We start from the raw sequence: 19,673 nt of genomic DNA, 5'->3' as shown, positions 1-19,673 counted from the left end.
GTGCCTTGTTTGTGTATGCCAGTTAGCAAAATGTTGCTGAAATATTCTTTTGTTTATCCTCTCTCATGTTGTGAAGCAAAATAATTAAAAGATGGACGTGCTGAGCTTAATCACAATTGTGATTTGGGTCAAATAGCAAACAATGAATTGGATTCGAGCTTTTTCTCCAACAACAACATTTTTTTTTTATCTGTGACAGAACATGAGCGATAACGATAAAAACACACCATCTCACGCTTGATTAACTCATTAGAGCTCCAATTACTGGAAGGCTACTACTACTTTTTTTTAATGAATTATTTTTTTTATGTGTTAGGGTGGTTAATTAACAGCTAAATCATAATTAATTAATCGCAAAAGATCGAGTTAAAAAAAAATCACATTGTGACCAGTTACAGTTTAACAGAGCCTTGAAAAAAAACAAGGAACATTTTCAGTGCACAATATTCACCAAAAACAGACAAAAAATCATTTTTATGTCATCAATCTAGCTCACACACATTGTCAGTCACATTTTTAACTGAATTTTGTGTTACCAAACAGGTAAACTATTGTCTTTTTATGTAACATTGTCTGTAGAAGTCACTTTTTAAACTTATTTTTTGCATTTAGTAAGAGGAACTAGCAATGCATTCTGGGAAAAGCAAAGGATGATGGCATTAAACTCCAAATTGGATCAAAATGGCTGACAAAAATGGCGAATTTGGACCACTTTACTGAATTGATGTGCTGATTTACCTTGCAAAAAATCGATTTATTGTCAATTAATTGACCAACACAACCATTCTAGTCATTTCCACCCAAAAAAAACCCTAAAAATGTTTTGTCAATATTAAAAAAAAATCACTGCAGCACAAAATTGACTCATTTGCAATGATAGCCGTCCAATCCACTCTTCTTTGGAGAACTTTGCAGTGTATCCCTGAAAAAATGATCACTTAATATCAGCCCTTGCACTTGAAATGCATTGAAAATCTCCTAAAAAGGATTTTTGTATTTTTTAAATAAAACCCAGGCCAAGATAAAATTCCCGAAAAGCCTTCACGTAACAATTTGTAAGATTGCGTTAGTGTTCTGAAGCATTCTAAATCCAAACCAAGGTTTTCCTCCCAAGGGCCACCTGCTCTTTGGCTCAAACTTGAAGAAAAGAAGAAAAAAAAATGTTAACCTCGCCATAAGGGAGGAACAGCTGGACTTTATTGCTCTTACCCTGCAGCAAAGATGTTGCTGTGGTTACCGTCTCCGGAACTCCATCCATGCTGTAGATAGACTGAAGGAACTCGGGTACACAGTCATTCTCATCTGTTACCAGCACCTGAACCTGATTTGCAGAAAAAAAACACAGAAATTCTCAGAATGAACTTTTCTGAAACAAACCTCCATATTTTCCCCCCCTTTTTGCAAGCCTGACCGCAAATTAGTGTTCCCTCGCTTATCGCGGTTAATGGGGACGGGGACCACCCGCGATAAGTGCATTTCCGCGAAGTAGGGTTTGAATTTAATTCCAAAATTGTTATCATTATTATTATTATTATTATCATTATCATTATTATTATCATTATCATTATTATTATCATTATCATTATCATTATCATTATCATTATTATTATCATTATTATTATCATTATTATTATCATTATTATTATCATTATTATCATTATTATTATCATTTTTATTATTATCATTATTATTATTATTATCATCATTATTATTATTATCATCATTATTATTATCATCATTATTATTATCATCATTATTATTATCATCATTATTATTATCATCATTATTATTATCATCATTATTATTATCATCATTATTATTATCATCATTATTATTATCATCATTATTATTATCATCATTATTATTATCATCATTATTATTATCATCATTATTATTATCATCATTATTATTATCATCATTATTATTATCATCATCATTATTATTATCATCATCATTATTATTATCATCATTATTATTGTTATCATTATCATTGTTATCATTATTATTGTTATCATTATTATTGTTATTATTATTGTTATCATTATTATTATTATCATTATTATTATTATCATTATTATTATTATCATTATTATTATTATCATTATTATTATCATTATTATTATCATTTTCATTTTTATTTTTTTACCCCCCTGTATACAGTACACCATATAGAATACGGGTAGAGAGAGTGAAATTCATGTTATAACAAAAAAAACTAAAATAAGTTGTTTCAATGTAATATTTGTATTTTTTTTTTCAAAAAAAAATCCGCGAAGCACTACGTCCGCGTTAACTGAAGCGCGAAGAAGCGGGGGAACACTGTAAATCAAAATTGGATTCCGCCATCTAAAGTTGCCAGTTGAAAACGACATTCCTTATCTCCTCCTCTAAAAAAAAGTCCAAAATAGAAATGTTCCAAGCACGTGCCTCTTTAGTGTGTGTGTGTTTTTTTTTTTTTTGCGACAAAAAGGGCCCTCAGCCCGCCACGCAGCCTACAAGCTCCATGTCACCGCTGTGTGTAAAGTGTGAAGTGACAGCTGAGTAATAGTCCCAAAATAGCTGGAAAAGGTTTTCCTAGTATCCGTCTTCTGTTCCCGAAACACGCCGTTGAGCAGAAGAACATTTTTTCCTCCTCAATTCGTGAAGCAAAGTAATTGCCTGGCATAATAATTGGGATACAAACTCTTCAGATTAATAATTTAACCGCGACTGAATTCATGAATAGTTCATCTAGACATGTTCTGTTTGTGAATTGCATTTTTTTTTTTTACTTTTGGGTTCTAGTGGCAAGACTGTTCCATATTTCATCAAGTTCATCTTTGGATGATACTTTCAACAAGAGATTTCTCACCCTGCAAACAAACGAACAATTTGCTATTCCGGAACGTTTGCTTGTGTTTGACTGGCTGTCGACTTTGCCAGGAAAAATAAAAAGTTACTTCCCTTTCGCGTTCTTAGCGAGTTAATGCGGCTATTTCGTTTAACCCGGGAAATTTGGGTTGCGGGGGCAAACTTTTAATAAAAAAAAGCAAGAGGAAAGCTTCAAGCTACATGTCGTAATAAGAATGAGAATTATCTTAATTGGCTTTTATGTTATAAAGACATATTCCTTCGGGCATATTCACACCAGAAAGTCTATAATTCGCTTCTTTGGTCTGGATCGGAATACATTTGCAGCATATATTTTAGGGGCGGGGCCTTATCACGTGGCAATTTATGCAAGGGAGCTAGGATTGGATAACTATACATCACATGTTTGCACATTGCTCAAGTATTGGACAAAAGTTTACAAAAGTAAGGAATTTTTTCATATCGATATGGTTCGTGCTTGCAGGACTTTTGGATAATTAATTGCTGCAATGTGGATTTTATGCGGTAATATCAAAAAGTCTCCTCATTGCTTCGACTTACTGCTAAACAAACAACATACAAATAAAACATTCCAACAAAAATTCGGAAAACTTCACTCATTACAGCATTTTAAAGAGTACCACAGGTTTTATACAAACACTTTCTACCTCTTCTACTACTACTACTACTACTACTACTACTACTACTACTACGAATACTCAAAAACAAATTCCATTATCCCAAGCCTCTGTAAAAACACTGTATATTATAAATATATATTTAAATAAAACAAGCACCCTTGTTAAATGCAGTATTGCTTTTTTTTAACCTTTAATGCTATAGTTAAATATAATCAGTTTTGGATGCCCTAAACTAAATTGGATAAAAGTAATGGTCAAACTAGACTAGTAGGTAAAAAAAAAAAAAACATTCTAGTGTTGTGATTAAACTTACAGGGCAAGTGACTTTTTTTGGTAATACTATAAAGACCTTATGTCTGCATATGTACAATAGGTCACAATATTAAGCCAAATATGTTTCAAATGTGATGTCCACACTTGTGAATGCTGTTTCAGCCCAAATGGATTGTCCCATTTGGCAATGTAAAAAAAACTTTTGTGTGACCTTGTTTATCAAACAGAAGTACACTTTCTGATGAAACCAACCTCTGTGGCCGTGCTCAGGCTTCCCAGTTCCTCGCTGGCTCGCACCATCAGAAGATACCGGCGCTGGTCACTCTCATAATCCAAGGTCCGTGTCACACTGATCTCTCCAGTTTCCTGCTGAATGCTGAAAAGGCTGCTGGGATTGATCAGTAGGCTGTAGCTGATTGGCTGCTTTTGGAAGGAAATGGCAAACACAGGGAGGAACCTAGAAAAAAAATATATATATATAAATATATAAATATTTAATTATATACAAATATAATAATGGAGGCCAAATGTTTTCTGTAACTCTTCCCAGCCTGGTGAAGGTCTACAATTTAGTCTCTAGTTTACTTTGACAGCTCTATGGTTTTAGCCATAGTGGAGTTAGGTTGACTGAGGTTGTGGACACATGTCTTTTATACCGATAATGAGTTAAAACAGATGCTATTAATACTGGTAACGAGTGGAGACCTCGTTAGACCTCATTAGAAGAGGCTGGACCTCTCTGACAGCCAGAAATCTTGCTTGTTTGTTGGTGGCAAATACTTATTTTCCACTATAATGTGGAAATAAATTCTTTAAAAATCAAACAATGTGATTTTCTGGGGAGGTGTTCCACATTCTGTCTCTCATGTAGGAGATCTTGCAAAACTGGTGGTTGACTAAATGCTTATTTGCCCCATTGTAGGGATTTTTTGATTTATTTTATCATTAAAACCACAGGTTGAATAGGCATCTGTTAAAATAACTGTTTTTCTGAATGTCAGTGGTCAGAGAGGAAGAAAAAAAAACATTTCACTTGAGGGTTAGTCGCATGCCCAGTCAAACTATGAAATAAGCGCGACTTATAGTCCGGAAAATACATTACAGGACAGTACAGAATGATAAATAATTGATGGTCTACAGCTAATTGTTTACCAAATTAACTATTTTGTTAATCAGTTAATCATTTAAATAAATCTTTTTTTAATTGAAAATAGAATTAATTGAATATTTTGACTTGTATATTAGTAAACTTAACAAAATTTCCGATTTCAGAAGCTTGTGATTGCTTAAAAAAGGTTGAAAATAACATATGATCTGATTATTCGACAAATCACAAAAATAACCTGCAATTGATCGCAAAATAATCATTTGCTGGCGCCCAAGTCAGCAGCAAATGACCCTGTTTACGGTCTCACTGCCGACCCACCCAGTCAAAATGCATTGGCCGCCCATCAGTAACGGCCATAGAGGTCAATTTGAGGGTTGGACTAAAAAAATAGCCAGCTCGGGCAAAATTCAACCCAGAGAGTGGGACGATTTCTTGCGTGCTTTGGCCATAATATATTCCTGTTCACACACAATATACTCACGGCTGTCCTTCAGGCGTGTTCTCCGGTATAGAGATGGAGTAGCTGGTGTTGGCAAATTGCGGGGGTCGCGCCCCCGCCACCACTGAGAGAACGGCGGGCGAGCTGCGTCCGCCTAAGCCGTCCACGGCCACCACGCTTAACAAGTATTCTCTGTCTTTCATGAGCGCTTGCTCCGTGGTGGCCACCCGGCCCGTCTTCTTGTCCACCGCAAAGCATCCGTCGCCGCCTACGAGTTGACACACATCATAACAGTTGCCTGGTACACTGAGGTCCATTTTTTGAAAGTAATTGCTCTATAAATACACCGACAGACCATATACTACTGTACAAATTTGTGCAGTCATGCAGTTGTTATTAAAACGTACAATGTGCTGTAGAACTGTGTTATATTTCCAAGAGTCTCAAAACTACAGCAGTAATCTCTTGACTAGATTGAGTCGCAATCTTTCGTTCTTTTTGTGTGTGAAATAAACCCAAAATGTGACAGTTTCAATCCTATTTCGCTGTTGGCCTGTAAGCCAGAATCAGCCACAAAGTAAATTATTCATGTTGTTATGATAAAAAAAAAAATGTTTTACTGAAGACTGCTTTGACCAAGTGACAAATGACATGTTGCCAAAGAACAGTTGTCAATGCCAGTTTGGATATTTTCACATGAATAGTTATTAGTTTTTCAAAAGATTGGCTTCTTTGTAGAGTCGAAGGGCAAAAAATTTACATATTTATGATTAAGTAGGCCACAAAAAATCCTATGTTTGCAGCCCATGGTTGCTTTCGTGGAAATTTTTCCTCGAATTTACTCAGTTAAGCCATGTTTTGCTGATTATGAAAAATCTTTCAGATTTAACCCGTCCTCTGTTCCACTTTAAATTTCATATTCCTACTCATCACACGATAAAAACAACGAGTCTCGAGTACTTTTTTTCCATTGAGTTATACACCCTTATAATTAAATATAAAATTTCAACAGTTATATATCTGTGTGAGTCTTATTTTAAATACCCTGACAAAATTATATCATGTAATTGGTGTTCAAAAAGTAATGGTAGCTTTAAAAATAACGCACATCTATCACAGTGTATTACAGCCAATGGGTTAATATATACTTTTGAAGTCATTATTACAGTATTTTCCTGACTTCAGACTATTTCTTCAGTTGTACAAAATCTTTGACGCCCACTTGTGTCATTTTTTAAGCCCTAAGCGAAGAATTAACCCACAAAGCAGGCAAAATCACACATTTTTGGCAAGCCAAGCCCCGAAAGTACTATAAAACTATTCGTTATATGAAACTTAGCAATCTTAACAATAGCAGTCTCTTACTTTTCCCATTGTATATTCGAGAGAAACAATTGACGGCAACAACGTGAGTCAATAACAACACAGGTGAAGATAAATCATTGCAAACTGCTAAGTGGACAGTTTTGTCCACAATAGAATGAAGACAGCTTTCCCATTACTCAAACATGGTGAAAATAGATTTTTTTTTTGAAGCGCCTTGCTTTGAACACAGTCCAAATTTTGCAAGTATTTCTCGGTAGTTCTGTTCCAGAAGCGTGGGTCTCTTGGCAATTCCACTTGAGCCTTACATCGGGGGAGCCGTGCAATGGACTAATGTGAGTCAGAGCAAAGTCTGCGGTGTTTTGTTAAATCCCATCGGAAATGTTACCACATCCCTCCCTATAACATGCCAACAAACCGCTATCCCAGGGGTGTCGAACTCGAAAATTTTGGATGGCGCGCCACATTAATGCCAACTAGATCTCATGCGGGCCGGACCAGTTTATTTTTGGCTCAAAATGTTAACTTACCGTATTTTCACGACTATAAGGCGCACTTAAAAGTCTTAAATTTCTCCAAAATAGACAGTGCACCTTATAATCCAGTGCGCCTTATATATGGAAAGAACAGAAAACGAAAAACCACCACTGTCGGATATTAAAAAAAAAAAAACGCCTGAACTGAAACAATACTGTTAAATATGCAGATGCCATCTTAGTTTACAACATCTTCCATCATATAGCTCCTCCCCCAAAACATCAACAATGGCTGGCTCTAGAGGTGACTGTGTAGCGAGTGTTTCATACCTGGAAGTCAATAGCAATTACTGTATTTTCACGACTATAAGGCACACTTAAAAGTCTTAAATTTTCTCCAAAATAGACAGTGCGCCTTATACTCCAGTGCGCCCTGTAATACAGTGCGCCTTATACTCCAGTGCGCCCTGTAATACAGTGCGCCTTATATATAGAAAAATGTCATTCATTGAGGGTGCGCCTTATAATGCGGTGCGCCTCATAGTCGTGAAAATATGGTACTTGCCACTTCAGTGCCATTGACTGCACTAAATGTCAATGGCGCTGAAAGATGAGCATCCACAGCCAGTTTTAGTGAATTGAACAAGTATCATTGTCAATGGCAGGCAATGAGTTCATCTTGCGTCTTCTGTCACGTCTTGTTAAGGTTTTGGGTGGAGGTGTGTGTGTGTGTATGTTTGTGCTTTTTGCCTCTTGTGTCCCTCCGGGCTTCCCCTCCTCTTGTAGGCAGCTGTGAGTGATTGCTAATCAGCCCTATTTAAACCCTGTGTTCTGGTATGTCTGGTTGTGGGAATATTACCTCTTGTAACTAGTGTTTTGTTTGGTCCTTCAGGGTTCTACATGTAAGTCATGTTTTTGTATATTTGTCAGTATGCGTCTCCCCCAATTTAGTCCAATTTTGGTCCCTGTGTTTATTGTTTTTTGTATGAGTATTTTTGAATGAAACTCATAAGTTGTGCAGGCCATTTTTCTCTGCTTCTCGGATCCTGGGTTCTGTTCTAAGGCAGATATTGAGAGCCTCACTTCTTGTTTTTAAACATATATGTATTTAAATTCCATTTTAGGGTATTTAAAGATCACTTCTGGATGATTTTCTCAAATTTTTAGGGACTCTGTGGGATGTATTGTTAGTTTTTCAGTTCCTGTATATTTTTTCCCAAGTACCTATCAGGCAGATCAAAGACTCGACCCAAATCGGTACTCATTCACGGCCCAATTCCGGCCCACGTACTGCATGTTTTATATCCCTCCTTTATCCCCCCCCATTCCATCACCGGGAGGTCTACCATCTTGGCAGAATTCCAACTCTGTCTGCATTCATGTGTAAAAGAACAGACGCGGGGAAGTACGCTGAGCGAACGGACAAAAGGGCAAAGGCCAGTCGCTGTTGGTTCCATGAAACGAGATGGCGGCTAGATGTGACGGAGACGGGCAAAACTAATAGATGCTTTCACAACGCAAGGATGCATGAATGAAATGTGTGAACGCCCGCAGAGTGACTGTGCCGACACAAATTCCATCCCATGCTTATGCGTCACACGCTAAACGTAGCCTAATTCAGCCCACGCCTCATTTAAAACCAGAGATCTTACCGTCAACCAAAAAATATTCCACTTCCCCGCTAGGGCCTTCGTCCCCGTCCAAGGCCCGCAGCTGGTAGACAAAAGTCCCCGTGGTGGCGTCAGGCGACACGCCGGCCTGGTAAGGGAAAGGCTTCATGTTCCACTCCGGGACGTTGTCGTTGACGTCGGTGATCGTCAGCTTCACCTTATTCAGGTACCAGTCGGGGCCTGGGGGGTGGAAGGGTAGATAGTGACGGCAATGTAGCTACTCAAAGTGACAGCTGTCATGTAAGTGTGTGTGTGTGGAGGTGAGGCCGGGCCGAAGCCAGCAGAATCTGGAGCACAGGCTTACAGTCAGCCATCTAGGGTGCATAATTGATCGTGACAGACATTTCCCTCCAAAAGATTTGGCCAATTCTTTTATTTTTAGACTGAAAGCATTAAGTTTGATGCCAAAAGATATATTTGAGAAGAGAGAGACACCATTTTTGCCTTTAATCTGTGCTTATTTGGATTCATGCATATTTGAAGGTATTATTTGGAAAGAAATTGCAAAAAAAATTAAAATAATATTAATTTAATCAGACATAGGCATTGTCGTCATCATTAAAATAAAAAAAATTAAATAAATTAAATCAGGCATAGGCATTGTTGTCATCATTAAAATTAAAAAAATTAAATCAGACATAAGCATTATCGTCTGCATTGACTTGACAAAAAAAAAAGCCTACCGTATTTTCACGACTATAAGGTGCACTGCATTATAAGGCGCACCCTCAACGAATTACATTTTTTCTATATATACGGCGCTCTGTATTATAAGGCGCACTGTATTATAAGGCGCACTGTATTATAAGGCGCACTGTATTATAAGGCGCACTGTATTATAAGGCGCCCTGTATTATAAGGCGCCCTGTATTATAAGGCGCCCTGTATTATAAGGCGCACTGTATTATAAGGCGCACTGTATTATAAGGCGCACTGTATTATAAGGCGCACTGTATTATAAGGCGCACTGTATTATAAGGCGCACTGTATTATAAGGCGCCCTGTATTATAAGGCGCACTGTATTATAAGGCGCACTGTCTATTTTGGAGAAAATTTAAGACTTAAGTGCGCCTTATAGTCGTGAAAATACGGTAATTGTCATCATACCCAGCTGCGTATGACGAAATTAGTAAATTTTTGGTAAATCTATTGGAAATGATATATTTTGCATTTACCATTTATATATATTTGAGATGAGATGACCCAGAAATAGAAATGTGTATTAACATTATGATAGAAGTAGACTTGGGCTTAAAAAAATACAAGTACTCCTTATTTTTAGGCTTTTTCATGAATAGTCTTCCAATAGAGATTTTTTGCATGATGTCTAACATGAAAAAATGGTGCTATTTCTTAAATTAGCCATTAATGTCATACCCAAGTGTGTTGTCAGGGTTACAAGTGAAAGAAGTGCACACTTTCTTCTGCTGGTTTTACAATTGCTGCTAATGTCAGAGCTGCAACATTGGCTACTGGATGGTAATGTTAGCGTTTGACGGCTCTAGATGACAACTTTTGGAGCAGAGATAAACACAAAGCCAGATCTAACAAAGAGTATCTACTGTTACAAAAGGGCTTCTATTGTAAGTTTACATGTGTTTCAGTCTATACTTTTGCTGTGCTCATTTGTTATTGTAGCTATTGGCTATATATCTTTTTCTTTCTTTTGCAAAGCATACAATATTTGCCTGATACTCCTCATCTTGGGGTTGGATGGGATAAATTTCAGCTATCCGCCATTTTTGGCACTAAAATGTGATTCATACAGCTGTCAGCCCTCCCAGTTCAAAATTAATTGGACGTTAAACACCGTCAATGGCAGAGAATTGACTACAAACAAGTGGAATTGAACAAAATAAGACATTCTTATTTTGTTGTGTTTTTTTTCAGAATTGTTGGTTTGTGGATTACAACATTCCATTAAAAAAGCATACTCTGTAGGTTTTAAGTTTGGGGTTTGACTTGTGCTTACTTTTTCCTGACTATTTACAATGTATGACTCGTTTGTTTTGTTATTTTTTCCTTACTGTTGCCTTATTGATTTTATCTTCTATTTTTAATATCAACCTCCCCAAAGGACTAAAGATAAAAACTAGCCATTGGCTATAATCTTTCATATTTACATATATATTTTCATTCATACGTATTGTCCCTTTCTTAAATAAATCAAACTCAAATTAACCCTAAAGGAATATAGAGCTCTGAATTATTATTATCTCATTAATTTCCAAGTAATTTTGACACTCTCCGCCCTGTTTTATCAAGTATAACTTTGTTTTAACCTTGTCAAGAATGTCCCCTGCATATTTTACTTATTTTATTGTAGAATCGGTATGGTAAGAGTAGAGCCACAAATGTGCAGAAATACATTTTTTTTCCCTCTCGCATAAAAAATCCACTCTTCCATTTTCCATTAAGACTCTCGGGATCCAAGGAGACGGCGTGTCAGCCACTGTCTCCTCTAGCAAATCTTTGAGAAGTTGTTTTTATCCTCCCGCAGGGGCTCAGGACGTCGCCTGGTGGCTGCAGGCATTTGCTTCCCAGTTCGCTTCCTAACCACAGCCACTAAGACGATTGATTCCCACAATCCAATTACCAAGTGGTGTGCGATGTTTGACTGTGGCAGTCACATTGAATCCGAGTGTACACTAAGTCTCAGGTATTGTGATATTACAATTTTATCATTTCAGGAACACTGATTTTTGTATGAGATATGGGGAAAACTTTACTTTGAAATGGTTCAATGTGTAAATTCTTCTTCAGCCATGAATTTCCATACTGCAAAATATTTGTATATATTGCTATGGAGACAACCAATTTTCTTATTACCCACAATGTAAAGAAAAAAGGAAATAAGGTTATCTAATGGCAGCAAAACAAAAGTATGAAAATCATCAAAACACATCAAAATGTCTATGACCACCAATGTTCCCTCAAATTTTTCGTTGGTCTGGGCAGAAAGACGACCTCCCTGAGCGCACTTAGTACCATTGTGAGTGACATCATCATTGCTCGTTATGGGCACACCAGTATCACACCTGCCATAAGCAGGTGTATGTCAATATTCCCTCTAATTGTTCATATAAAAAGTGCTGTAAAACACAAAAAAAACATAAGAGTGGACAGAGCTACTGCCACTGGCTGCCATGTAAATGCCGCCATAATTGGGAAAAGGGTAAAAAAAAAATAATAATAAAAGTTTGGATTTTATTTACTGCACGCCATATGATTGCTGCTGCGCAGAGAAGATGAAAATACTGCGCAATTGCGTATGCGCACATTTTGGAGGGAATATTGGAGCCAAAATGATTTTACATCCAAATGGATTTGACGTCTGTCATCAATGGTGATTGTACCTTTTTAAGTGGTGTAATGGTAATAATAATAATAAGTGGAGCAAACATAGTGAGAAAAGCCACTTTTTTAAAACAAATTTATATTAGCCGTGATGACGTGTCAATGTGGTGGGAGGAAATGTCAGATGAATTGCCAAATAGTTCAGTTGGCAGCCATCTGAGATTTCCACCCACAAAAAAAGACCCCCTGCCGTGACTGGCAAACACATTGATATGAAAACAGTGACGCTGCCTGAATCAACTTTTGCTGCCAGACAAAGGCAGACACCCAGACATCCCCAAATTTATCTATCTACAAACATGAAAGTAATCCTACTATACAAGCATTCACCTGAATGTGGTCGAAAGGATAAATTTAGACTTTTAAATCCATGTCAAAAGTAGTAGCAGATCGACTTACTGCACTAAACAAGGGTGTGCTGTCCTAAAATAACATTGTTGGTTCAATTATTTATTAAAATATATTTAAAAAAACTGAATTTACATTCAATCCATATGAACTTAAAGACAATACAAATACATAAAATGACTATTAACCCAAAAAATATTAAAGATAGAGAATTATTTGAAAAATCCTAAAAGATACTATTTAAAAAGTTCTCTTTTTAAAATTAATTAATAACGAGTAGTCAATTTCCCAAACAAAAAACGGAGGAATTTGCTAACAATTTCCTCAGAATCAATATTTTTAACACTACTTTTTATATTAGAATTATTATTGTCCATTTTTTTTAAAGCAAGTTGATCACGATCAATAGCACCAATGCTATACTAAAAGATACTATTTAAAAAGTTCTCTTTTTAAAACTAAATTATAACAAATAGTCAATTTCCCAAACAAACGTAGGAATTTTTTAACAATTTTCTCGTAGAATCAATTTTTTTAACTACTTTTTACATTCGAATTGTTATTATCCATTTTTTTAAAGCAGTAAGTATGCTTTAGTCCATCACGGTCAATAGCACCCAGTGAGTTAAAAGAAAGAAGTATGATTTCTTTGTTGATGAACGAGGCCGTTTAACGCAAAAATCTTTAATGGCTGCCGTTATTCATCATGCGCTTGGTTCCGTTTTACCAAGCAGGATGATCAGGCTTAAATTGCGCTAACCACCCTTGTCGACATTTAGGCGATAGCATCTGAACATTGATTAGTTTCTCCACGACCGTGTAACGCTGGCAATTTATCTGAAAAGGAAGTATCGTCAGGATCCGAGCCAGAACTTTTCTCACGACGGAGCAACTTTAAAGCCGAGGCAAGCAGATAGATTAATTCTTTTTCCGCTTGCTTCTTTCTCCTCTGGTATTATCCCTCTAACAATCCTTTTAGAAGCTGTCACACGCTGCGCACTATTATGCTAGTGTTGTGAACTCTGCAGTTTGGAACGTCTCGTAGTTGTGATCAAAGTGCATTTTCAATGTAAAGTGCGTTCAAAAGAACGGCTGGCTTACTTTAAAAGTCATTTTTTGCGTATTACAGATTACACATATCCTTCTTTTTGTTACTTTAACACAGGTTAACAACATTTGGTATTGGAGGATACCATTTTTGTATTTTCCTCGTTATCACAATTATGTGCTGAAATAATGACTAGCCAATCACAGCAGGTTAAAGACAACCATTCACACTTTTTACCCTATAATTTTTTTTGCATACAATTAGCCTAGCGTGCATGTTTTGAGGATTTGGGAGGCTACCATGTTACCCCAGGAAGGCCCAAATTTGGGGTGCTCGGATGTTTTGGTTGTTGTTTACTGTTGAAGCCAGCTCTCAAAATTATATTCATGAGAGAGTTTAATATCTCAGAGAGTTTAATATCTAAGACAGAGAGAGAGTTTAATATCTAAGAGGGAGAGTTTAATATCTAAGAGAGAGTTTAATATCTAAGAGAGAGAGTTTAATATCTAAAAGGGGGGGTTTAAATATCTAAGAGAGAGTTTCATATATAAGTACTCGTTAATATCTAAGTACATTTGACCGGCGACCAAAAGACCGGCGACCAAAAGACCGGCGACCAAAAGGCCGGCGACCAAAAGACCGGCGACCAAAAGACCGGCGACCAAAAGACCGGCGGCCAAAAGACCGGCGGCCAAAAGACCGGCGGCCAAAAGACCGGCGGCCAAAAGACCGGCGGCCAAAAGACCGGCGGCCAAAAGACCGGCGGCCAAAAGACCGGCGGCCAAAAGACCGGCGGCCAAAAGACCGGCGGCCAAAAGACCGGCGGCCAAAAGACCGGCGGCCAAAAGACCGGCGGCCAAAAGACCGGCGGCCAAAAGACCGGCGGCCAAAAGACCGGCGACCAAAAGACCGGCGACCAAAAGACCGGCGACCAAAAGACCGGCGACCAAAAGACCGGCGACCAAAAGACCGGCGACCAAAAGACCGGCGACCAAAAGACCGGCGACCAAAAGACTGGCGACCAAATGTCCGGCGACCAAATGTCCGGTCACGAAATTTGGTATTGAACCCACAATCTCAGAACTGTGAGACCGTCACGCTACGACCAATCATAATAAAAGATGTAAATCACATCCGCAAAAGCATTCACCTGAAAGTCTCTTTCAATAACACAGTCATGATTTTTACAAGACTTCTAATTAGCCTGTTATACACACTAATCAGAGCCAAGGCTGATAATTAAAGCCTATCACTTCTGGAATGATAATTATGACTATATAGATAGATACCATATAATATCATATGAGAAAACGGCAACAAACCCTTGACCGAGTTCACTCTTAATCTACTATGTTGCACAGCAGGTGCGCGACCCAAGACAGGGAGACAAAAGATGGGATCAAATGACGGAAAATGAAATAAAAAAGACTTTGCTGGATTTCGAGTCGAGTGCGCCTTTTTAGTCCTGGGGCTCAGTGTGATAAAACACTGCACTGTACGCAACAAATCTAAGAGCAGAACCGCCTTTGCCAAAATAACGAGGTCTTCTAAAAAAAAAAAAAAAAGCTAGGTTTACGTCTTTTTGTTGTTGAGCCTCTCCTCGGGTAGTCACTATATAAAGCCGCTAAGTGGAAGAAAGGGAAAAGTTGTCCGAAGCGCTTATATACGCATACTGTCATCACAAGCTAGCGTACGCAAACACTGCCCGCAGTGCTAAAAGGACGTACGCCGTGTGTGGGATGAAAAGTAAACAGTTAAGCCAAAGGATCATAGATACACAACACGCACAATACCCACAGAGAGAACAGCACACAAGAATAAGTCATATCAGTTGGCTGTTACGGATCCCCCTTTGCTTACTTCCATAGCCGACAGGGATGGATTGAAATCGACAAATATTTGCAGGGAATTAAAAAAAAAATCTGCGTCCGCAAGCAAATAAATGGCAATGGTCCAAGTGAGACTAAGAAATTCAGGGGTGCCGTGAGTGGAAGGGTTTGATATCACTCCGGTGGGGGGTAGTAATTTTTTTATCAATAAGCCTTCCCGTACACGTACGCAAGGAGGTTTATTCGGGGAATCGCTAAGATGGACGGAAAAGTGTGAAGATGACAGCTTGAGATGGAAGTGAGCGCGTTGACTTGGTGAGGCGAACACTTGACGGCAGCCATTGCTGAGACAAAAGACACTGAGACTCAATTCATCGGCTCAACCAACCACGACCAATCAATTAACTGATGTTTTTTTACTTACCTAGAAATTTCACAAACCCTTTTTCAGGGATCTCTACTTACGAAATCAATTAGTTCCAGAAATGGTTTCGTAATTGAAATTTTTCGTAAGTAGAGACGCATTTTACATGTAAAAACTTCAATCTGTTTTAATACTAGCACCTAAATCAGTGGTTTTAGGCAGCATGATAGGGGGTCCGATCCAGCTAGTGGGGGTGCTCTGCCTGACTTTTTAGCTCTTGTCAACCTCAGGCAATTGCTCCTCTTATTAATGATTGAAATTAATCTTATTAAGTGATTCAAAATAATGGACAAATGCAGTGCGATACGTATTTACTCACATAGGATCCCCTTAAAAGTCCAAAATCTAGTCAAGTGGGCGGGTGCCCAATCAGTATGCACTAAATTCATGATTCTATAGATGTCGCTGTATGATGGTTGACTGTCTGGGTACATTGCTTGCTAAGGCGCTATATTAATATAGTAAAAAGGTGGACAGGTAAAAGCGGAATGAGCATATCATATCATGCTTAAAGCATGACAATATTAGCAGTTACCAATGGCCTTTTTGTCTGATAGTGTCCGAGAAAATCTGGATTAGAGCTGAAATGGGTAAAACGAGAATGGTTTTACCAAAAATGCTATTTAAAAAATCCTGTACAAAAATTGTTAAACGGCGTACACTTTGAAATGATAAAAAAACGTATAAAATATGGGAACAATTTTACAAGTGTACTTACAGAATTATTTTTCAGGTCCTGGTTGAAAATGAATAGTTATTAATGGGCATGTTCATATAAATGGTTTTTTGTCCTACTTGGCAGAATTGTACATATTTTCGTAAAACTGAAAGATATAAAATATACAAATATACTGATATATATATATAAAAGAAACTTTGCACAACTATTGCATTGCCAGGGTTTCTGAGCTAGCGTGTTTTTTTTCTTTATCCTCACTCTCACACACACTGATTCAACATAAAGCTTTATAAACACATATGCCCCAGTGGGCATTGTAGGTTAATTAAACACATGGCTTGACTTTACAGAAGCCGTTTGCTCAGTGTGTTACTTTTCTATAGCCTGGATTTTAAAAAAAAAAAGTACTTTAAGCACGATAGATACCGACAATATGATAAATGCAATAATAAAAATCAGACAATATTCAAATCCAAAGTCTGAAGCTTTTTTTTTTTTAGGGTGAGCAATGCAACAGTCATAAAAGGACGAGCAAAGATTCAAGCACCTGTTTTTTTTTTCTAAGAACAAGGTTAACATTTCAAAAATGAAATGGAAAAGAAAATGTATTTCAATGAATGCAATCTTCGAGATGTTGTTTTTTTTTCTTCCTTTAAATGCAGTGAGCAGACATTAGAAAAGTTTGCTTCTTCAATATTTCATGACATGTTATTACGTCGTTGTCTCCTGTATTGTTTTGCTTTCGGCGCACACGATATATACAAAATGAACAAACAAAAACTCGGGCTCATTTTGTACCTTCATGTCAGCACGCGAGTGTTAAAATCAGATACTCACACTTCTTGCCGTGCCAGGATATTAAAGTTGAAATGACTAGAGTGCAGCAAACAGATGGTGTCACAGTAAAGATGACAAATAAAGGTAGCAAAAGCAGACAGATACAGAAGTACAATGTCTTGTGATCTGTGGCCTGTGCCTGCCACGAAAACAATTCACAATTATTTGCTCGGAAATCTGCTACAAATAGTTTTGAGGGGTTTTTGGGGCTTCAAAAAAAATCAGTAAAAGCATTTGGGACTTTAAAATAACCACAAAATGTCAAACTATGAAGACAAACAATTAAAACAGGGAATTAGGCAGATATATACATATCTCTTCTCATTTTCTGAACCACTTTATCCTCATTGGGGTTATAGGGGGTGCTGGAGACTATCCCAGCTGACTCCAAGCCAAATGCGGGGAACCCTGAATTGGTGACCAGCCAATCACAGGGTACGAGGAGACAAACAAACAATCACTCATGACTAGGGGCAATTTTTTATCAGTTTTAGCAGTTTTAGCAGTTTTAGCAGTTTTAGCAGTTTTGGCAGTTTTAGCAGTTTTAGCAGTTTTAGCAGTTTTAGCAGTTTTAGCAGTTTTAGCAGTTTTAGCAGTTTTAGCAGTTTTAGCAGTTTTAGCAGTTTTAGCAGTTTTAGCAGTTTTAGCAGTTTTAGCAGTTTTAGCAGTTTTAGCAGTTTTAGCAGTTTTAGCAGTTTTAGCAGTTTTAGCAGTTTTAGCAGTTTTAGCAGTTTTTATCAGTTTTTATCATTTTTTATCAGTTCAATCAGCCTACCCATGTTTTTGCAATGTGGGAAGAAACCGGAGTACCCCGAGAAAACCCACAAAGGCCCAGGGAGAACATGCAAACTAGACACAGGTGGACATAACCTGGATTTGAACTCAGAATATAAGGCTGACGCACTAACCACTCGCGCCACCGGGCCGCCATATATATATTTATATGTAATGTTATATATATAGGCGGATTATTATATTCATAACAAAATGTTATTCATCAAAAGTGTTTATTCAGTTGAAGTACTCAAATTTTTTGTCAGTAAATCATTCACCTTGAGCCTGTTGCAAGATGTCCGTCGATGAATCACACTTTAAGACACTTTATATAATAGCTGTTTTTTTTTACTTCCCATTATTTTCACCTGTTGCGTCAACCAATCAGCTTCCCACTTCTCATCTCCAGCCAGTTTCTCATTGTCTTTGTCACCTCCATGTCCCTCATTCTTAGCCCCAATTTTCCTAGTAGCTTTACTCTGATACTTCAACTCTTTGTTGTTTTTGTTAGGGTTTCTAAAGTGGGTTTTTTTTTGTTTTTTAGTTAGAATTTTCTAACCCCCCCTCCTATTTTCCCCACTCCTCAATTCAGCTCTGCTCTTTCACTCGCTTGCCAATCGTGAAAAAAGTGGTGGACGACCACTCCAGATTGATCCAGTCTGATGAAACATCTTTCAACAAAATGAGTGGCCATTAACACGTGAGGAGACAAAGAAATCAAAGCATTGATTTTTTTTTTTTTTTAGCCTTCGTCCTCTTCTATTTCATCCCCACGTATTGTCCATTTGTTTTGAGGCTATTTCCAACCATTTCTATCTTTTGACTCATATTACACAAGTGTAGCAAATTTTATCGACTCTGAAAATTCAACCAATCACTCGAGATTTTACTCCCTTTTTAAAAAAAAAAATGGTCAGATCATTTTTTATGCTAATCTAAATTTAGCCATGCAAAAAATCTCAACATTTTTCCTAACACAGCAACATGATCAACTTCCCATCCACCTTCACATAGATCCCTTCCAGCCGAGTTATGATAACCTTAATTGGTTTATATAATGATATGCCAAGCTTGGAACTGCTAATTAGCCCCGTGAACCTTTGCATATTTTCAGTGTAATTTCACTACCTTCATTTTTTATGATGCTCGTCATTAAAAAAAAATGTCCTCCATGTGCTGCACCTTATTTCCACATTTTCCCGCCTTTTAATAGTGATAATCTCACCCTGATTTTTTATAGTCGAACACAGTGATGATTAATAGCAGTCAAAAGTGAGTTGTTTTTGTCAGCCAGCCAATGCAGGTGTTTGTCAAGCAGAATGTAATGCTATTGAGACAATTTCAAAATAATAAAATAGCAGAAATGTATTTACAGTTCAGGCAGATTTTGTAACTTGGGTCTTGTTTTCTTATGTTGGAACAGTCATTTGCATATCAAAGGTTTTTGTAACCTGATCCTTTCTTATGTACAGTGTTCCCTCGGTTATCGCGGTTAATGGGGACCGGGACCACCCGCGATAAGTGAATTTCCGCAAAGTAGGGATTCCTCTTCAAAAATGCTTAATTTGAATTTAATTCCAAAAAAAGAAATTAATT

General features: G+C 37.4%; 1 protein-coding gene and 1 long non-coding RNA gene across 3 annotated transcripts in view; one reads left to right on the top strand and one right to left on the bottom strand.

Moving 5' to 3' along the window:
• LOC144191252 (neural-cadherin-like) overlaps positions 1–19,673 on the bottom strand; it is a 101,550-nt gene that overhangs the window by 58,303 nt on the left and 23,574 nt on the right. The window contains exons 2-5 of the mRNA XM_077710888.1: positions 8,763–8,960; positions 5,354–5,579; positions 4,017–4,221; positions 1,210–1,321 (exon numbers count right to left, since the gene is read on the bottom strand). Of these exons, the coding sequence (XP_077567014.1) occupies positions 1,210–1,321; positions 4,017–4,221; positions 5,354–5,579; positions 8,763–8,960 (741 nt within the window). The remainder of the gene's footprint in view (positions 1–1,209; positions 1,322–4,016; positions 4,222–5,353; positions 5,580–8,762; positions 8,961–19,673) is intronic.
• On the top strand, positions 8,540–18,937 carry LOC144191321 (uncharacterized). 2 transcript variants are annotated; one of them, XR_013325006.1, is made up of 3 exons: positions 8,540–8,946; positions 11,282–11,440; positions 18,670–18,937. It is a non-coding gene; the product is annotated as an uncharacterized LOC144191321 (long non-coding RNA). The 2 variants fall into 2 exon arrangements; XR_013325005.1 differs by lacking the exon at positions 18,670–18,937 and adding an exon at positions 16,967–17,345 and having other exon boundaries at positions 8,541–8,946.

Source organism: Stigmatopora nigra, chromosome 2 (genome assembly GCF_051989575.1).
Source record: "Stigmatopora nigra isolate UIUO_SnigA chromosome 2, RoL_Snig_1.1, whole genome shotgun sequence".
Lineage (NCBI taxonomy): Eukaryota > Metazoa > Chordata > Actinopteri > Syngnathiformes > Syngnathidae > Stigmatopora > Stigmatopora nigra.
Note: the sequence above shows the minus strand (reverse complement) of the source record. Positions and strands in the feature narration are given on the sequence as shown.